Source organism: Ostrinia furnacalis, unplaced genomic scaffold (genome assembly GCF_004193835.3).
Source record: "Ostrinia furnacalis isolate ACB-3 unplaced genomic scaffold, ASM419383v2 OfSCF1242, whole genome shotgun sequence".
NCBI lineage: Eukaryota > Metazoa > Arthropoda > Insecta > Lepidoptera > Crambidae > Ostrinia > Ostrinia furnacalis.
Genome location: NW_021131481.1, coordinates 729,855 through 746,388, shown reverse-complemented (window position 1 = coordinate 746,388; position 16,534 = coordinate 729,855). Strand labels below are relative to the sequence as shown.

At 37.2% G+C, this 16,534-nt stretch overlaps 1 protein-coding gene across 4 annotated transcripts in view; it reads right to left on the bottom strand.

The window, feature by feature from the left end:
- Positions 1–16,534, bottom strand: part of LOC114352029 (neural-cadherin) — an 82,513-nt gene that overhangs the window by 15,191 nt on the left and 50,788 nt on the right. For 3 of the 4 annotated variants that reach the window (XM_028303463.1, XM_028303464.1, XM_028303466.1), the window contains exons 3-9: positions 8,765–8,776; positions 7,560–7,861; positions 5,563–5,699; positions 3,626–3,842; positions 2,736–2,904; positions 852–1,702; positions 540–731 (exon numbers count right to left, since the gene is read on the bottom strand). In XM_028303463.1, the coding sequence (XP_028159264.1) occupies positions 540–731; positions 852–1,702; positions 2,736–2,904; positions 3,626–3,842; positions 5,563–5,699; positions 7,560–7,861; positions 8,765–8,776 (1,880 nt within the window). The remainder of the gene's footprint in view (positions 1–539; positions 732–851; positions 1,703–2,735; positions 2,905–3,625; positions 3,843–5,562; positions 5,700–7,559; positions 7,862–8,764; positions 8,777–16,534) is intronic. The other variant, XM_028303465.1, reaches the window with a different exon arrangement.

Sequence of the window (16,534 nt, the reverse complement as noted above, 5' to 3'; positions counted from 1 at the left end):
AAAATAAACTTCGAAACTAGATTGTGCGGAATATACAGAAGTGCTGTTACAGAAACTGTACATGTTTTAGAACTAAACATAGGTCTTCAACGGTGTGAAATATTTACAGCAGTTTGTTACTGTCATGGGTATTATACACAAGTCGTATTTATCGGTAAGATAATAGTTATGCAAGATGGTGCTGCGGAAATAAATCTTAACGAAGATCGAGTGCGGAGCCGGCGCTGGCGGCAAATGAAACAAATAGTGCTGCAAGAAGAACAAGCCGCCCCGCGCCCACCGCGCCGCCGCGTTCAATGGACAACTACTCCTCACAGCCAGGATTGACCCCTCTCCACAGCAATTTACAGCAGCGGTAATTTGGAACTATTTACACTTGAATGAACTTAAAGTATGTGCCAATTGAATCCTAGGGTCTGTAGGTAGCACTCATCCACCAAACTTTATTAGTAAAGTTGATCTCTTTCATTCGTCACACTTCTCATATTATGCTCACACGGTGTCAAACTATTTTAGGTAGATTTATAAAGTATACTTACGTCCAAAGGCTTCTTGAGTACGATCCAACCTGATTCAGGTTGGATCTCAAAATATTCAATATCGGCGGGGTTAAAAGGTGCGCTCAAAGTATAAACTATGGCGCCATTATTATCGGCATCTTCGTCGGAAGCCGATACTCTTAAAATATTTGTACCAATACTGGCGTCTTGTTTTACATTCTCCACATATTTCTGGAAGACACACAACAACGTTGAACAACGCGTTCGACTTAAATTAACCATGCAAGTTATCAGCTAGTTTGTGTTGGGCATGCATTATTGTGCGTTGAATACTATGTACAATTTCCTTACTTGTCGGTCGAATAGTGGAGGGTTATCGTTAACGTCAGTAATTTCAACTGTGAACGAGCAGACACCTTCCAGGGAGGGTTCTCCCTGGTCCGTGGCCTTTACGGTCACCGATACAAACTTTCCATCATCACCTTCCCTGTCGAATACTTTGTTAGTGGACACTTCGCCAGTTTCTTCGTCAACAGTGAATTTTGTCCCCTTCTGGTTTGGTTGCTGTACTATCGAATATTTCACTTGACCGTTGACGCCTTTGTCTTCATCTGTTGCGTGTACTTTTATGACGGGACTGCCGTTTGGTGCACCTTCTTCCACTTTCGGGAAATACGTGGGACAGTCTTTGAAGATAGGTTTGTTGTCGTTTACGTCTGTGATAAAGACTACGACGACCGCAGTCGACGTGTGTATGGTAGCGTCGCCATTGACACAGCAAGCGCCATCGTCCATCGCAGTAACGTTCAGTTCGTACTTGTCTCGGTCTAGGGATATGCCTTTGTTGTGAAGTCGAATTACACCGGTGATTTCTTCGATGACGAACTGTCCGGAACTAGTGCCGCCACCGACGAATCCGAATCGGACATTGTCACCATCTTTGTCCGAGGCAACGACAGTGGTTACCAGAGTGTTTGGGCCAGCATTTTCGTCGACATTCGGCGTGTATACCTGTTGTGAGAACTTCGGTTCTTCGTCGTTCTTATTCTTGGTGTAAACTCTGACGGTGGCGGTTCCAGTCTTGGCCGGCTCTCCCTTGTCTTTGGCGGTGACCACAAACTCGTAATAAGCGTTGTTGTTGTCAGCATCCAACTGCTTGTTATTCGTTATAATGCCATTGGAATCCACGCTGAAGTGATCATCTGAAACATTATAAGCACAAATATTATACTAGCTGTCTCTGTTTAGGAACTATGTTTATCTGGATATTGTCGATAAAATAAAGTAAAATAATAATTGTATTAATTCTTGGGAATACAATAATTAACTGGCATAATATAATTTTGGATTTATGGAATAAATGCTATTCCGAATAATCCGAATTGCAGTACAAAACGCAAGCTCCACGATAAGAGCCATCTCGTGTCGGCTCAGAACAACTAAGATCAAACGAAATCCTAACAGATGGCGCTAACAGTCCCTTTGTAAAGTATTTCCTCAATAAACGCAAACATCTAAATCTAACATCTTCGCTACGCTACCTTTCCAAGATAAACAAATCTATTGATTCTCGTAAATACAATACTCGTAATTGAATTTAATTAGAATCAACACATTTACGGCCCAGTAGGTACATTATATTTTTAAAAAGCTTTCAAAAAGCTTCCATCCGAGATTCCGAGTATTTCCTTCTACTTTATAAATGGGTGTGTAAACAGTGTTTTACTCAAAATGATGTATAAGGAGTGTATTCAGTTTTAACAGACTTCAACAAAAGGTTCTCAATTCCGTTGGTATTTTTTTAATTAAGTTTTTTTTTCTAAACAATTGAAATATTATATTACATGTTCAGTGTTAGTAGTAGTGTCCAACCGCCTCTGTGGTCTAGTGGTAAGACCACCTACTTCAGACACAGAGGTCCCGGGTTCGATTCCCAGTGGGGGCAGATTTTTCTGTTCGGTTTGGTTGGTGGTAGGGCTTGTAAGTCTAAGTCCGCCTGGCTAACTACCACCGTCTTACCTAAGTCTGTCGCCATAACAACAAAGTTAACAGCATTGTTGTGTTCCGGCAGTTAGAGGTAAGATAGCCAGTTCCTCCGTGGTTGAGGATTCCGAGTGAAGCTCGCTTCGACCTTCGGCCTGATCATCACTTACCATCAGGTGAGATTCAGGCTAAGAGCTTCCTCGTTGTGGATAAAAAAAAAGCGTACTAGCAATAAATATTAAAAATAATCACCTGAAACCAAATACTCGATCTCTGCGTTCTTCCCGGAGTCGGCGTCCATGGCTTTGACCTTGAGGATGCTGGTGCCAAGCGGGATGTCCTCATCCACGTTATGAGCCTGATAGTCCGGCAGCTCGAACTTGGGAGCGTTGTCGTTGACATCTGTCACTCGTATGGTGAGCTGGAAAGTGGACAGGATAGGGGTTAGTGGTCTGGCAATACATTGATTGAATAAACAGGTCGGAACTAACGCTGCGACTCATGTGTGGCGAGGTACAGATTGACCGCCAATAATAACACAACCAGTGAAGGTCAAGTTAAGTCTTTAGACCCAGAATGAAATAGATCAAAACATAGAAAGATTTCATGTGGCAAATCTTGAAGAAATAATAAACGGACAGTATCTAATAATCATATTATCATCACCAACTTCTGCCCGCAAATACGCCCGCGTAGGTAGATTTCAGTTTGTTACATTGTAACATGGTAAAATGGTAGGTTCCAAATACAAAATTTTACCCCCTTCAAGGATTGTTTTGCGACAAAAGCCTATTTTTGTCTATAAACCTACACCAATCTCTCTCTTTGCGAAAACTATTTCCTTTCGCGTTGGTTTCCAGCGGATATGAGCGTTCTGCTTTTGCAACCTTTATCAGGTCGTCGATACTATGTGTAGATCGAGTCGACTTTTTGTGATTGTTAAACATCCATACAATTAAAAATACTTCTTCCAAATAAATGTTCCCTTCCATCTTTTTAAACTCCTACACACTTTTACAAAGTATTATTACTTAAATCTTAACTTCAAAGGTCACAAGGAACCCATATTTTCGTTTCCAACAAACTTCGCCAGGGAACTTGAGCCTAACGACGTTCTATAAGAACTTGGCAACTTTACTTACTTCTACCGAAGTTGAGAAACCTCCAGAGTCTTCCGTCGCGGTCACCACCAAGGAGTACACGTGAGGCTGCCGTAGGTCTTCAAAGTCGAGTTCCTTGGCCAGCTTTACAATGCCAGAGGTGGGGCCGATGTTGAAGGTGCCAGCTCCCTGTCCTTGAGCCTTCAAGGTGTACCGGATTTCACGGTCGGCGAAGGACTTCGCTTTGACCGAGATTATGCTGGAATATATAGAGAATAAAGATGAGATATTGACAAAAGGTCGTGGGTTCGATTCCCGCCCTAGGCAGTTCGATTTTTCAAGTTATTTAGCATTTAAGTCGTAGGCGAAGTGGCAGACAAAAATGTATCTCCAAATGATGCGAACTTTAACTTAAAATAATGTTTCTTTGAACGGTATCATTCATTATTATCAATCAAAGTAATTACTAAAAGCATCAGACATTTTTTATTCCCAAGTGATGTGGCTTTAATACTAAAAATACTTTTCAACGTTATCATTTATTATCAATCATAACAATTACTTACAAATAAGTATTTATATTTATTAGTTAAAAAAACTTGATAAATTGACAATATGATTTTCATGATTGATTATCCTTTAAATACATTCGTATAATATCGGCTTTCCATTTCGTGGAAAAGACTCGAAAAATATTGACACAATCACCACACTCAATGGATTATTAGTTTGTTTAATATTAATTTAGTAAATATTATAGAGTTAGATAATACAACGATAACACCTATGAGAATTCATATACATCTCAAAACATGTAGGAAGTTTTGCCNCTGGAATAGATAGAGAATGAAGATAAGATATTTGTCAGATCTAAGTAGCTCAGATGGAAGAGTCGCCCGGCGAGCGAAATGTCGTGGGTTCGATTCCCGCCTTAGGCAGTACGATTTTTTCAAGTTTTTTATAATTTGTCAGATTTATTAATAAAAACATCATTTAAGTAGGTACTGTACCTAAGTCGTAGGCGAAGTGGCAAAAGACAAAAATGTATCATCCCCAAATGATGCGAACTTTTAATACTTAAAATAATGTTTGAACGCTGTTATTCATTATTATCAATCAAAGTAATTACTAAAGGCATCAGACATTTTTTTATTCCCAAGTGATGTGACTTTAATACTAATGAAGTCGGTTAAAAATACTTTTCAACGTGATCATTTATTATCAATTACTTACAAATAAGTATTTATATTTTAAGTTAGAAAAACTTGATAAATTGACAACATGATTTTCATGATTGATTATCGTATAATATCGGCTTTCCATTTCGTGGAAGAGCCTCGAAATATTGACAAAATCACCACGCTCAATGGATTAATAGTAGTTTGTTTAATATTAATTTCGTAAATATCATAGAGTTACATAATACAACGATAACACCTATGAGAATTCACATACATAGGCGCATCTCAAAACATGTAGGAAGTTTTGCCATCTTTTGAGTCTTACGTTAACAAAATAACATTATTTGCCACCAACCAATTGAATGTGTCACACAGAAACCAACCGACAATTTACGAGTCGTAAGAATCTGGGTTCGCTAACAAGCGTTTATGAATTGAAATTGCTTCCTAAATACTTTCCAGCACAACTCTCCCAACAATTTATCTTGATCGATATTAAACTGAAGACCGAGGCACAATACAACTGAAACGACCGTTTGTTTCATAAACAATGTAACAGCTCTCCATAAAAGTGAATATTTCACAAAATAGAACTTAACATTTAATAATAATGTAATTTTATAGACATTAGTGTCCTTTATTTGAACATAGAGAGATGCAATTACGCAAAATGCTCGTGCACGTACGTGCGTCTTTTACTATTTATCTAGTTTTACTTTCTACTATTCTTTAAAGGTTAACGTTTATCACTCTATCATCAATGTATACGGTATTAAATATAAAAGAATTTGAACTTACTCAGAATCCTTTTTCTGGTTTTCAGCGATTTCAGCTTCATAGCTTGGTAGGTAGAATTGAGGAGCGCGCTTTCCACCGACGATGCTCAATCGTTCCTCTGGCGTTGACTGGAACCTCCTTTCGTCTACTCTTCCACTCTGAAATTGTTTACATACATATTTTATTTATATTTTCTAGCTTTTTTTTCATATAATTCCCTTTGTGTAACATATTTTAAATCTACATTTTACAAAGGGAGATGTCATAACTAGTGTTAAATCAGTTATCATGGATGATATCCTCTTTTAAGAGGTTCACTACGTACAAGTCTTTTATAAGCACATATTTGGCAGATATCAGATAATTATCTATCTATACTTATAATAAATCTGTAGAGAGGTCAATTCTGTACATGAAATATATTTTCAAAATAACTATCAGGGGGTGATTAGTGATCGATACTGATGCCAAAAATGCAATCAGTAAAATTTTTGTCTGTCTGTCTGTCTGTCTGTCTGTCTGTCTGTCTGTCTGTCTGTCTGTCTGTATGTTCCTTATAGAAACAAAAACTACTCGACGGATTTTAACGAAACTTGGTACAATTATTCTTCATACTCCTGGGCAGGTTATAGTTATTTATTGGCCTTTTTTGTGTATTTTATGTATTTTTTTAGTATTGCCTGTTATTTAGCATTATTATTGTTTTTATTTTATCAGGATATACCGCTTAGTTCAAAAGTTATTACGTTTTCTTTACAATAAGTAATTGGAAGAAAAAAAATTCTATAAAAAATTAAAAAAAAATCTTAAAAAATTTTTGACCTCTTTTTTGTCGATAAAAATAGGTCTAGTTTCATCTATTTTCATATGTACACTTTAACGTGACTCACACTGTATATATAAAAGAAAGTCGTGTTAGTTACTCCACTTATAACTCAAGAACGACTGAACCGATTTAGCTGAAAATTGTCAGGGAGGTAGTTTAGAGCTAGGAGAAGGACATAGGATACTTTTTATCCCGTTCGAAATAAAAAAAAAGTCTGTTTATTTATTGCCATTAAGGCGGAACAAAGTTCGCCGGGTCAGCTAGTTTATTTATATTTTCTAGTTTTTTTCATAATAATTCCCTTTGTGTAACATATTTTAAATCTACATTTTACAAAGGGAGATGTCATAACTAGTGTTAAATCAGTTATCATGGATGATATCCTCTTTTAAGAGGTTCACTACGTACAAGTCTTTTATAAGCACATATTTGGCAGATATCAGATAATTATATGTGATAACAATCGCCATAGTTAAAAATTTTAAGATGCGAATTTTTATCTTATAAAGTTATAACCATAAAGTCATAGGATTACAACTGAAATGATGAGTCATTTACTCATATTATGATACCGCATGTGCAGCATATTAAATTACTCATTAGTAAAAACAAGGTTTCTTTCTCGGAACTGCCAAAAAGAAATAAAATGGGTGAACGCACGAAGAAGGGCTCAGTCACATGGGGATATTGGGTCAGTTGTCTGTGAGTTCGTTTACATTAAAAATTAATAATTTCAACGTGGTTAGAATACGATTGTAAAGGATTAGGAACATGTTTGCCAATACAGTCACTTGTAAAGGTACTCTAATAACAAAACTTAGTTAATCATTAATCTTTCGTATTAATAACTTATGAAATTGAGTGATAGATGGATTTTCTGGTGCTGACTGTCTTAATAAACGGGACTATTCCCACCTCTCGTTCCTACCGCTGCAACTCCTGTGTAGCCAGGATCTACAGCTTGGCCGCCAATTTCAAGGCGAGAGTGAATAGGCACTTACAGGGCAGATATGTACCATCCTAGACTGCATCTCACTTAACACCAGGTGCGATTGCGGTCAAATACCTGCCTTGGCTAACATAAAAAAAAAAAACCCAAGTTTGTCTGTCAAGTTTATCCCGGGGGAAAGTTAAACTGTAATAATAAAGCTTCCTTTGTTCCAATGTGTGTGTAATCCTGTATCCAACTCACCTGATCTTCGGCCTTCACATACAGCACGTACTCCATATCCAACTGGAAGGGGTCTGTTCCCCTCGTCCTGACGACGCCAGACCTCTCGTCCACCTCGAACCTTCCTCCAGTCCTGTCGCGCACGATGAAGTAATGGATATTGTGGTCAGTGTCAGGGTCACGGGCTTGAAGAGTGAAGACTGGAGTGTTCGGAGCAGCGTTGAGTTGCACCACTGTCTGCATCGGCAGCGGTCGATTGATAAAGTAAGGAGGCTCGTCGTTGACATCCTTCACGTGGATGATCACCCGCTGGTTATCCGTGTCTGGAATTTTTTATGATGCAGTTTTAATTTCGAGTCAGATGGTGAAGGTCAAAGTAATGTGGATTGGGCTGTTATTATCCAATTACCAAAGAGTTGCATGACATTCTATTTTTGGAATAACTACAACTGTTTCATGACATCTAATTTTAGATGAGTTTTTCATGATTAAAGAGCGGCCAAAACACTAGTCAAGCATTATTTAGTTTGAAGATTGAATCAGATCTAAGTTATTAAAAGACTGATTTGGGCCTTAACTATTTTGATACGAGCAAATCCAAACACAGCTAGAAAGTGGAGATAAAACAATTTACTGGAACGCTTACATCAATGTAACCACTCTTAAGTTTCAGACATCTGCTCGTTTGCAGTTTACCAATTTAATTATTAATGACAGTGAGTCACGTAACAATTGACTTTAAAGTACAAGCTACTGTGAACATTAAACATAACAATGTAAGTTTGCAACCGCTGCAACCGTTGTACCTATTTAGCTGAGTAAAGTCGTTGACAATTTGAAAACTCATAGCATTCCGGTAAAATAGAAATGATTTTCAACTGTTTTCTTGTGAAACAAGTCACAAATGTTGCTCACAAATTCAGTCGCGAACCCTACAGTCATATACTCGTAACTGAAACAACATTGCTTAGCGACCGTAGTGTGAGCACTGCAAAGGAGCAATCTAAAATGTAGATTCCGAAATACATATTCAAAAATATCACATAAACGTCGAGATATTCCCAAAATATGGGGCAAAATGTTGCTTATAAAATGACAGTGGGTTGCTTGAACGAGTACCTACTTAATTAAAAGAAATCTAAGAGTATACAAAGTCGTTTCAAGGATTCTTTTTATTTTCAGTAGAGCACTTAGTAGCTAATTAAACTGTAAAAGTGTATACTTACATTTTAAGGCCACTGGAATGTTAGCATGGAAGGAAAATAGGTTAATTCATTAGTAGGAAGAAAGAAACCATCACCAGTTTATCTAAATACACAAGAAAATATTCTCATATCATAAAGGTTTGAATGCCACTCTCCTAAATAAAAAAAATAAAAAGTTTACATTAAAACTCACGTGCGTATAAACTTGCTAACAAGCTCGCTAAATAAAAAGAGCTCTCATTTAAAAAATAAACATCAATCTCATGATAAAGGATGATGGGCACAAATGTATGGAAAGTGGTACCCGCTCCAATAGCTATAACCAATATATATTTTAAAAGGCCTTTAGATGTAGGAAAATGTCTGCTATGGGGCCAGTTCTAATTCACGTTTTGAAAGCAGTAATTCCACTATATTATAAATGAAAGTATAACACAATCATCCATGTATACGAGTATGCACTATGACTACAATCTATTAATATAACCAAAAGAAACATTGTAAAGAAAAGGATTATACCTACGATGAACTACCCAAGCTATTAGCCCTTTATTCGCTTTCATCATCATCATCATGATCATTGTAGCCATAGGACGTCCAGTTGAACATAGGCCTCCCCCAATGATTTCCACAATGGCCGGTTGGTGGCGGCCTGCATCCAGCGCCTTCCCGCTACCTTTATAAGGTCGTCGGTCCATCTTGTGGGTGGACTTATTGGATCTTGTGGGTTTATTCGCTTTAGCAACCCATAATGAACCCTTAAGAAGTAATAAAACTTTAACCCCTTTATTAATAAAAGTTACACCCTAGTTGAACTCAGGCTTAAATTATCATTTGGTATGGAAATGTCATTTTAATCCAAGGTTCTTCCTAGGTGTAACTTTTTATTAATAAGGGGGTAGCAGTTCTTCAAATAAAAATATTTATTTCATAATTATCCCTACCAATAATTATAGAGTTAAGGAAGGATGCTGGAGCAGTAAACACTTCATGCCTCGCATAACCTAAGTACCATACGATGGACAGTGGACACGTATGATACTTAGGTTACACAAAAAGTATGTTTATCTTCGAACACAACCAGATCTGAGGCTGGTGGCCATAGTAAATGTTGTTCGTCTTGGTAAGATCTTTCAAATGACACTACAAACATAACTATTAGAGCCGGGTACCATTCTGCAAAGAAGTATGTTTATCTTCGAACACAACCAGATCTGAGGCTGGTGGCCATAGTAAAAGTTGTTTATCTTGGTAAGACCTTTCAAACGATACTAGACACATATCTATTGGAGCCGGGTACCATTTTGCCCATTGTCCTTTAAATGTGCGTCATCATTTTATATTTTCGCGTTTATATTAAAAAAAAAAATTAACATTTTCTACTGGTAAGTAATCACCTTTAACTCGTAACTACCTACATACCTATAAATAGTACCTTTTAATAATGAGTTTGCTTACACAAGTTTACATTTAAAATCTAACGAAGTTAGTAATATTATTGTCACGTGAATGAAATTTCCTTTTTAACCTATTTACAATCATCGCATTTCACTTGTAATAGACCTCCACATTATTTTAGGCATCACTCCGTATTATCTTACACAAACAAGAGTCATTATCAAACATTGCGTCTAGCGTTGTTATATCCTGCTGGTATCCTTTTTGTCCGAGGATTTCCTCAAATCCCCAGTATAAATCCGCAGTTTGGTGTAATCCTATTCTAGGGATCTAGTTTCGGTAGTAGTTTCACACACAACTGAACACCACAGTACATTGACCTGAGTAGCCTGTAGATCGCTTATCAGTTACTGAGTTACTGAAATTAATTAATTTAGACCGATGGAAGATTTTGATAGCGCTGAAAAATTGTGTTTTGTTTTGAATTATTCAACAGCCACAAATTTGGGGAGAAATGGTGTCTGTTTGTATTTTCAGCTCCATTACAGAACGAAAAGAGCCGTTGGTGTACGCGCATCAACTAAATAAACATCACACAACAAGGAAAATCAATTTTCGGCATTGTATTTAATATTCATCATGGTGTATTTAATTTGGCTTCATAAAATATTAATAAAACCATCAGCGCATTTAAAACATTTGGTTTTTAAATGATGCCGCATTTTCAATTACACACTTTCGGTGCCAACAATACAGTGGAATGTTCATAAAAATTGTACGGACGTTTTAACAACCACCTACGCATATTTTCGCGGTTTTAATAATCTGTTGTGTTAAAATATTGAGTTTACTGACTAAGGTATAAGATAGGTATAGGACGCAGATAAACAGTTTCACATAATTCAAGATTGTCTGGCAAACAACAAAGGGGAATGGCCTAGTAGGGTGCATCTGTAGATTCGAGTAGTATACGTTGGAAGTGAGCCAAAAATCCTGACATATGTATGTAACAACAGGCATAACCACAAGTTTTCTCCCTAAAGCGACTAGGTATTCGGTTGACTGCTATTTGTTTTGGGCATCAGCCCACAGTTCTTTTCGGCATTGATTTGTTTACGCAATGCTGCTGTAAAGTCGTTTTATTAACTTTGCATAAGTACAGTTATACAGGTATATTAAGAGAACATCGAATCTAAACATTGAAGCACAATAGATTAAAAATCCATACATGAGATGAGCTGCAACAACGGCCAGTGGAAACTAACAAAATAAAAGATATTGCAGTTCAACCACAGTGCATCCATTCGGTGTAAAATTGTTGCACTCTATTGTACAAATTTCAGTTGTGTTCGATTTACCCACACGGCGCTATTTACGTATCAGGCACGATTTTAGATTTGTACGTTCTCGAGAGGAAGTGGAGAGCGGGGAGCCCTCCATCCCCTAATGCCCCCCATTTGGCGGCCCGCCAACCATTGATAACAAGAGCCTGCACAATAACTTTATCATAACCAATCCGAATCAATTCCTCATTCTCATAAAAGGATAAGTTGAAATCGAAAACCTGATCAGGATCAGGTATGGTAGGTACGTTTTTAATTAAATTTTCGTTTCGGATTGGAGGTAGTAGCACGGGCGAGCGTGTTGCAAATTCAATTTTGATTCCTTGATTGTTGAGAGAACAGAGACATAAATGACATTCGTTGGATCCTGTGAAATATGGCGGATTTTAATATTGGATGTGAGGTGTGAGGGCAGGGGTCGTGGGCGGGCGGGCGGCCGCCCTGGCGCAGGGCGCATGCGTACACTACGCCACGACCGCGTGTTTTCCTCGTGGCATTCACCGTGCACGTCACCACAGATGAAAATCTGTTACTACTATCTTTAGTTCAGCTGTGTCGGGAACTATTGTGATAACGCATTTCACTTCTGAACGTTTTACATGCCAGCTGTTTCATTCGTGTTACAGCCACTCGATATGGTTCATTCATATCATGTTTGAACGGTATTACATTTGATGTCCTTTTCAGAAATAAATATCCTTTTAATATCTTTATTTTCAGATGCGGAGGCAGAGGCACAATGTATAACTACATACTGTACTGTTATGAATATACTGACTTGTATCACTAACTGATTAATAACGAAATGCAAAATAATAAACCAAACTGTGATTTAACTGCACATTTAAATAGACCATACCTACTTATTATTATTATAACTGTAAGAACGGAAGACATAACTTAATAAAGTTTATCAAATTCCAAGGTCAATGGTCATCATCACACCACATCGCTCTTCAAAGTTTTCACACAAAGAAAGTACGATTAATCACTGGGGAGACCATAAACAAACTCTTGATTAATGACGGCTCTTCTCAAAGGAAATATTTTAAGGACAATGCTTTATTCTCGCAGGACATCTCTATTCCATCCTTTATGTGCCGTACAAAGGATAGTGCGATCGTTAGCGGGCGCTAAAAAGTGGAACTATTTTACGTCGACGCGATAACGGTATCAAAATTCTAGAAAAATCTATAATGTGCATGCAAAGAGGGTATTAAATCTAAAGCGTTCAATAGGGTATTGCGGGAGTGACTGGCGCTGCGCTGGCCAGACAATGAAGCCATGAAACTTTAATAAGTTGGATCTACCTAGACTTTACGAGACTGATCTATGAGCTGGAACGTAACACCGGTATACGGATAGGACCGTAAAAGGAACACTGATTTTGTTCGGCAAAAGGTGGCCTTTTGTTAAGGTGACTCCAGTGGACTATAAGATTCGATAAAGTACAGGCGAGTTAAGGATCTGTAGTACGATAAAACGTTTATATTGAAAGTGTTTAGCTACTATTTTAGCAATTAAAATGCACTGTGTTTTGTTCATGTAACTCTATTCTATCTGCAATGCAAACTGCAGTATCTATCATATTGGAGAGAAAAGAGATCGTATTTTAGTGTCTAATGGTTCGAAGGGAATAAATACATTTTTTTTTTTATTATGTGCATGATATACTCAAAGATAGTCCTACATACACACAGCAGGGGTAGTAAACACCGATATTGATGGGAAGCCACGACAGAGCGGCACTTTAAAAATGTTCTCGTACCTCTTCGGAATACCGCCATTTATACGGTTTTACTTGGTATTAAAATATTTTATGGTAGAGTCGAGGTGGTATGAACATGATATTATGCCTGTAGGAGCAGTATGTTATTTTGCGTTGACTGAATAAACATAGTTAATTATTGAGAAATAAAAGAAGCTAATTTCAACACATTAATCTCTACATTAATAATTTCATCATCATCAGCACCATCCGACGACCTCATAAAGGTATCACAGGTAGGCGCTGGGTGCAGGCCACCACCAACCGGCCATTGAGGAAATCATTGGGAGAGGCCTATGTTCAGCAGTGGACGTCCTATGGCTGAAATGATGATGAAGATGATTAATCATTTACAAATACATTATATTAACTATAAGAAACAAGTACCTATACATATACAGGGTGGAAACGATAAGTGATCTCACTCGATTATTTCTAAACTATACAAGATATCGAAAAACTGGTTACTGATCCTGAAAGTGCTTGACAAGCTCTTTCAAACGGTACTAATAATAGGTTACAGAATAAACTGGAACTATCCGAAAATTCAATGTTCCCAGCTTCCATACATTTGGTAAAATTACATAATATTAAAAACTACACAAGATATCGCAAAACTAGTTACTGATCCTAAAAGTGCTTCACGAGTTCTATCCAACGGTATCAACAATAGCTTACAAAATAAACTGGATCTATCCAAAAATTCAATGTTTCCATCTTCCATACATTTAGTACTATCACAGTCATGGCACTCATCTCTTGATAATATTATAGCAAGTAAAGCCTATAAACTAATGTTTTCTAACAAATAATTTCAAATAAGATGCAAGTTACGAGTTTATTCATCCGACTTTTTAAGTTTATTATTTAACAAAAAATAAATTACATTTCTAATATTGTGGTTGGCATACATTTAGTATGGAAGCTGGAAACATTGAATTTTCGGATAGTTCCAGTTTATTCTGTAACCTATTATTGGTACCGTTTGAAAGAGCTCGTGAAGCACTTTCAGGATCAGTAACCAGTTTTTCAATATCTTGTATAGTTTAGAAATAATCGAGTGAGATCACTTATCGTTTCCACCCTGTTTGTATAAAATCGAATTCACAAACACAGTAATGCCATATCAAGATCAATAGATCTCAATAACGTTACCTTATTGGACCCGCCAAATGGAATTTGCCAACTTTTACTCTACCAAAGGTGGTTTTATATGACACAAATGCATAAATTTCCCCAGGAGTTGGGATAAGGTCTCGGTCTTTCACGGGCACTTCGGGCTCCAATATTGGGGACAATAAATTCTGCAGAAATCTGCATACTTGCATAACCTGGACTTACGGGATGCCATTACTCTTGTGCCCGCAACACTTCACACTGCATTTATATTGCACTTTGAAAACTGTCTTCACGTTATTGTTATGAAACTATTATCTATCTAGTCTAGATAAATAAAAATGAATTGATGTTCGTTAGTCTGATTAAAACTCGAGAACGGCTGGGCCGATTGAGCTGATTTTGGTTTTAAAATGTTTGTCGTAGTCCAGGGTAGGTCTAAACGGTGAGCAAATACGCGCGCGATATTGTTTTTCTGTGACAGACAAAATTCCACGCGGGCGAAGCCGCGGGCGGAAAGCTAGTGAGAAATAAATCTTGCATTTTGGTAAATACCACTTTAAACATTTGAATAATACATAAAAGAAAATAGTCTGCTCCACTACGAGTACACCCTACCTGTAATCCATTTCGCCATTAGCGAAGCATATTAACGAATTAAATGAATTAAGCAATTTACTTTTTACGTGGTAGTTTTAAAGCCACTTTAGTCCCTATGTTTATTACTCCCCAAAGCCTAACAAAACAATAATTGTGGAACGAACCCCTAATTATGATTACAAAAGTTAACGTTTCATACGTTAACTTTTGATAGAGCATTAAAAGAGATTTATCATCAAAAATGCATGGGCCACCAGGCATACACGAAATGATATTATGATAATAACTTAATAGCTCCCCGATTTGTTTTTAAAAACGTACAAAGGCCACAGACACACACAAATCGTTAAATCAATACCCATTACAATACGTATTACGTAGTTAATTAAGCTCAAATTCCCAAAGATAGTCCTAATCAAGAGCTAACATGAGTGTAAACTATTAAAACTTCCATTAATTTATTATGACATCAAGGGTTCCCTTGAATCGGGACACTACAGGTATCGTAAATTTAACACAGGTACGGCAAACTTCGTCAATGGAATTTAACCGTTTTTGGGAGAGTGGTGATCTTTACTACTGTAGTACGATACCCTTCCACATCAGTTGCCGCAGCCCCGATATTTACCTGAAAACAAAATAAGACAGCGTTAGTTAACGTAAATAACGAACCTTCTTAAATAGAAGCTCCGTTGCGAAAATACAGCCAGTTTCATTAAATTTACATTATAAATTACCGTATTTGCATAATTGAAATCAGCAGCGGTGCTCGTCGCCAACTTACTTTGCTACTATTTCAAATATTTTTACCTAACATAGCAGTGTGTTTTTTATTATCGCTCCAAAAATACAATAATAATATTAGAATGTAATTTGAATTATTTACGACTGAGAGGTTAATCTAATACAAGTGGGCTTCGAATTCTCTGGCTTGTTCAGGACGCTTGTTGTGCTAATGGAATGATACATTACTTGCATAAATACGAATATAAATTATGATATTCTGCTGCCCTATGACTAAGTTATGTTTTATTACTTAGAAGACAAATCAGTTCATAGGGTGAAGTAGAACAGAGACGAGACATTATCAGTCAGTGTAAAATTGCACACTGCATGGCTACTGAACAAAAACATTATACACTAATGCGTAGCGATTATTAACGTGTTGCGGCATACCAGGCCAATGGAACTGTTTTAGCAACAATTGTTCGCGACATACCGTTAATTAATGTCAGACCAATTAATACGCATAAAATGTCACACCATTTTATGTCACGAATTCAACGGCGCAGACTAATGCAGTCCAAATAGACGGATAATGAGAACATCACATCTTTGCTCTCTGTAAACACACTTTGTATGCCAAAATTCGTTCCCATAGAGCAAGCCATTTCAGCGTTGGATGCCTTTGCTCATTTGTTACCGAGGGTCATTTCATTCATATCTGTCACTTCACCCCGCTTCAAGTAGGTAACCTGAAAGCATAGCGATATTTTTAAATTACCATGTCCCCTGCGAGGCTTAGACAAGAGAGAAATCGTCGTTTCAACGGTTGAACTTTAGATC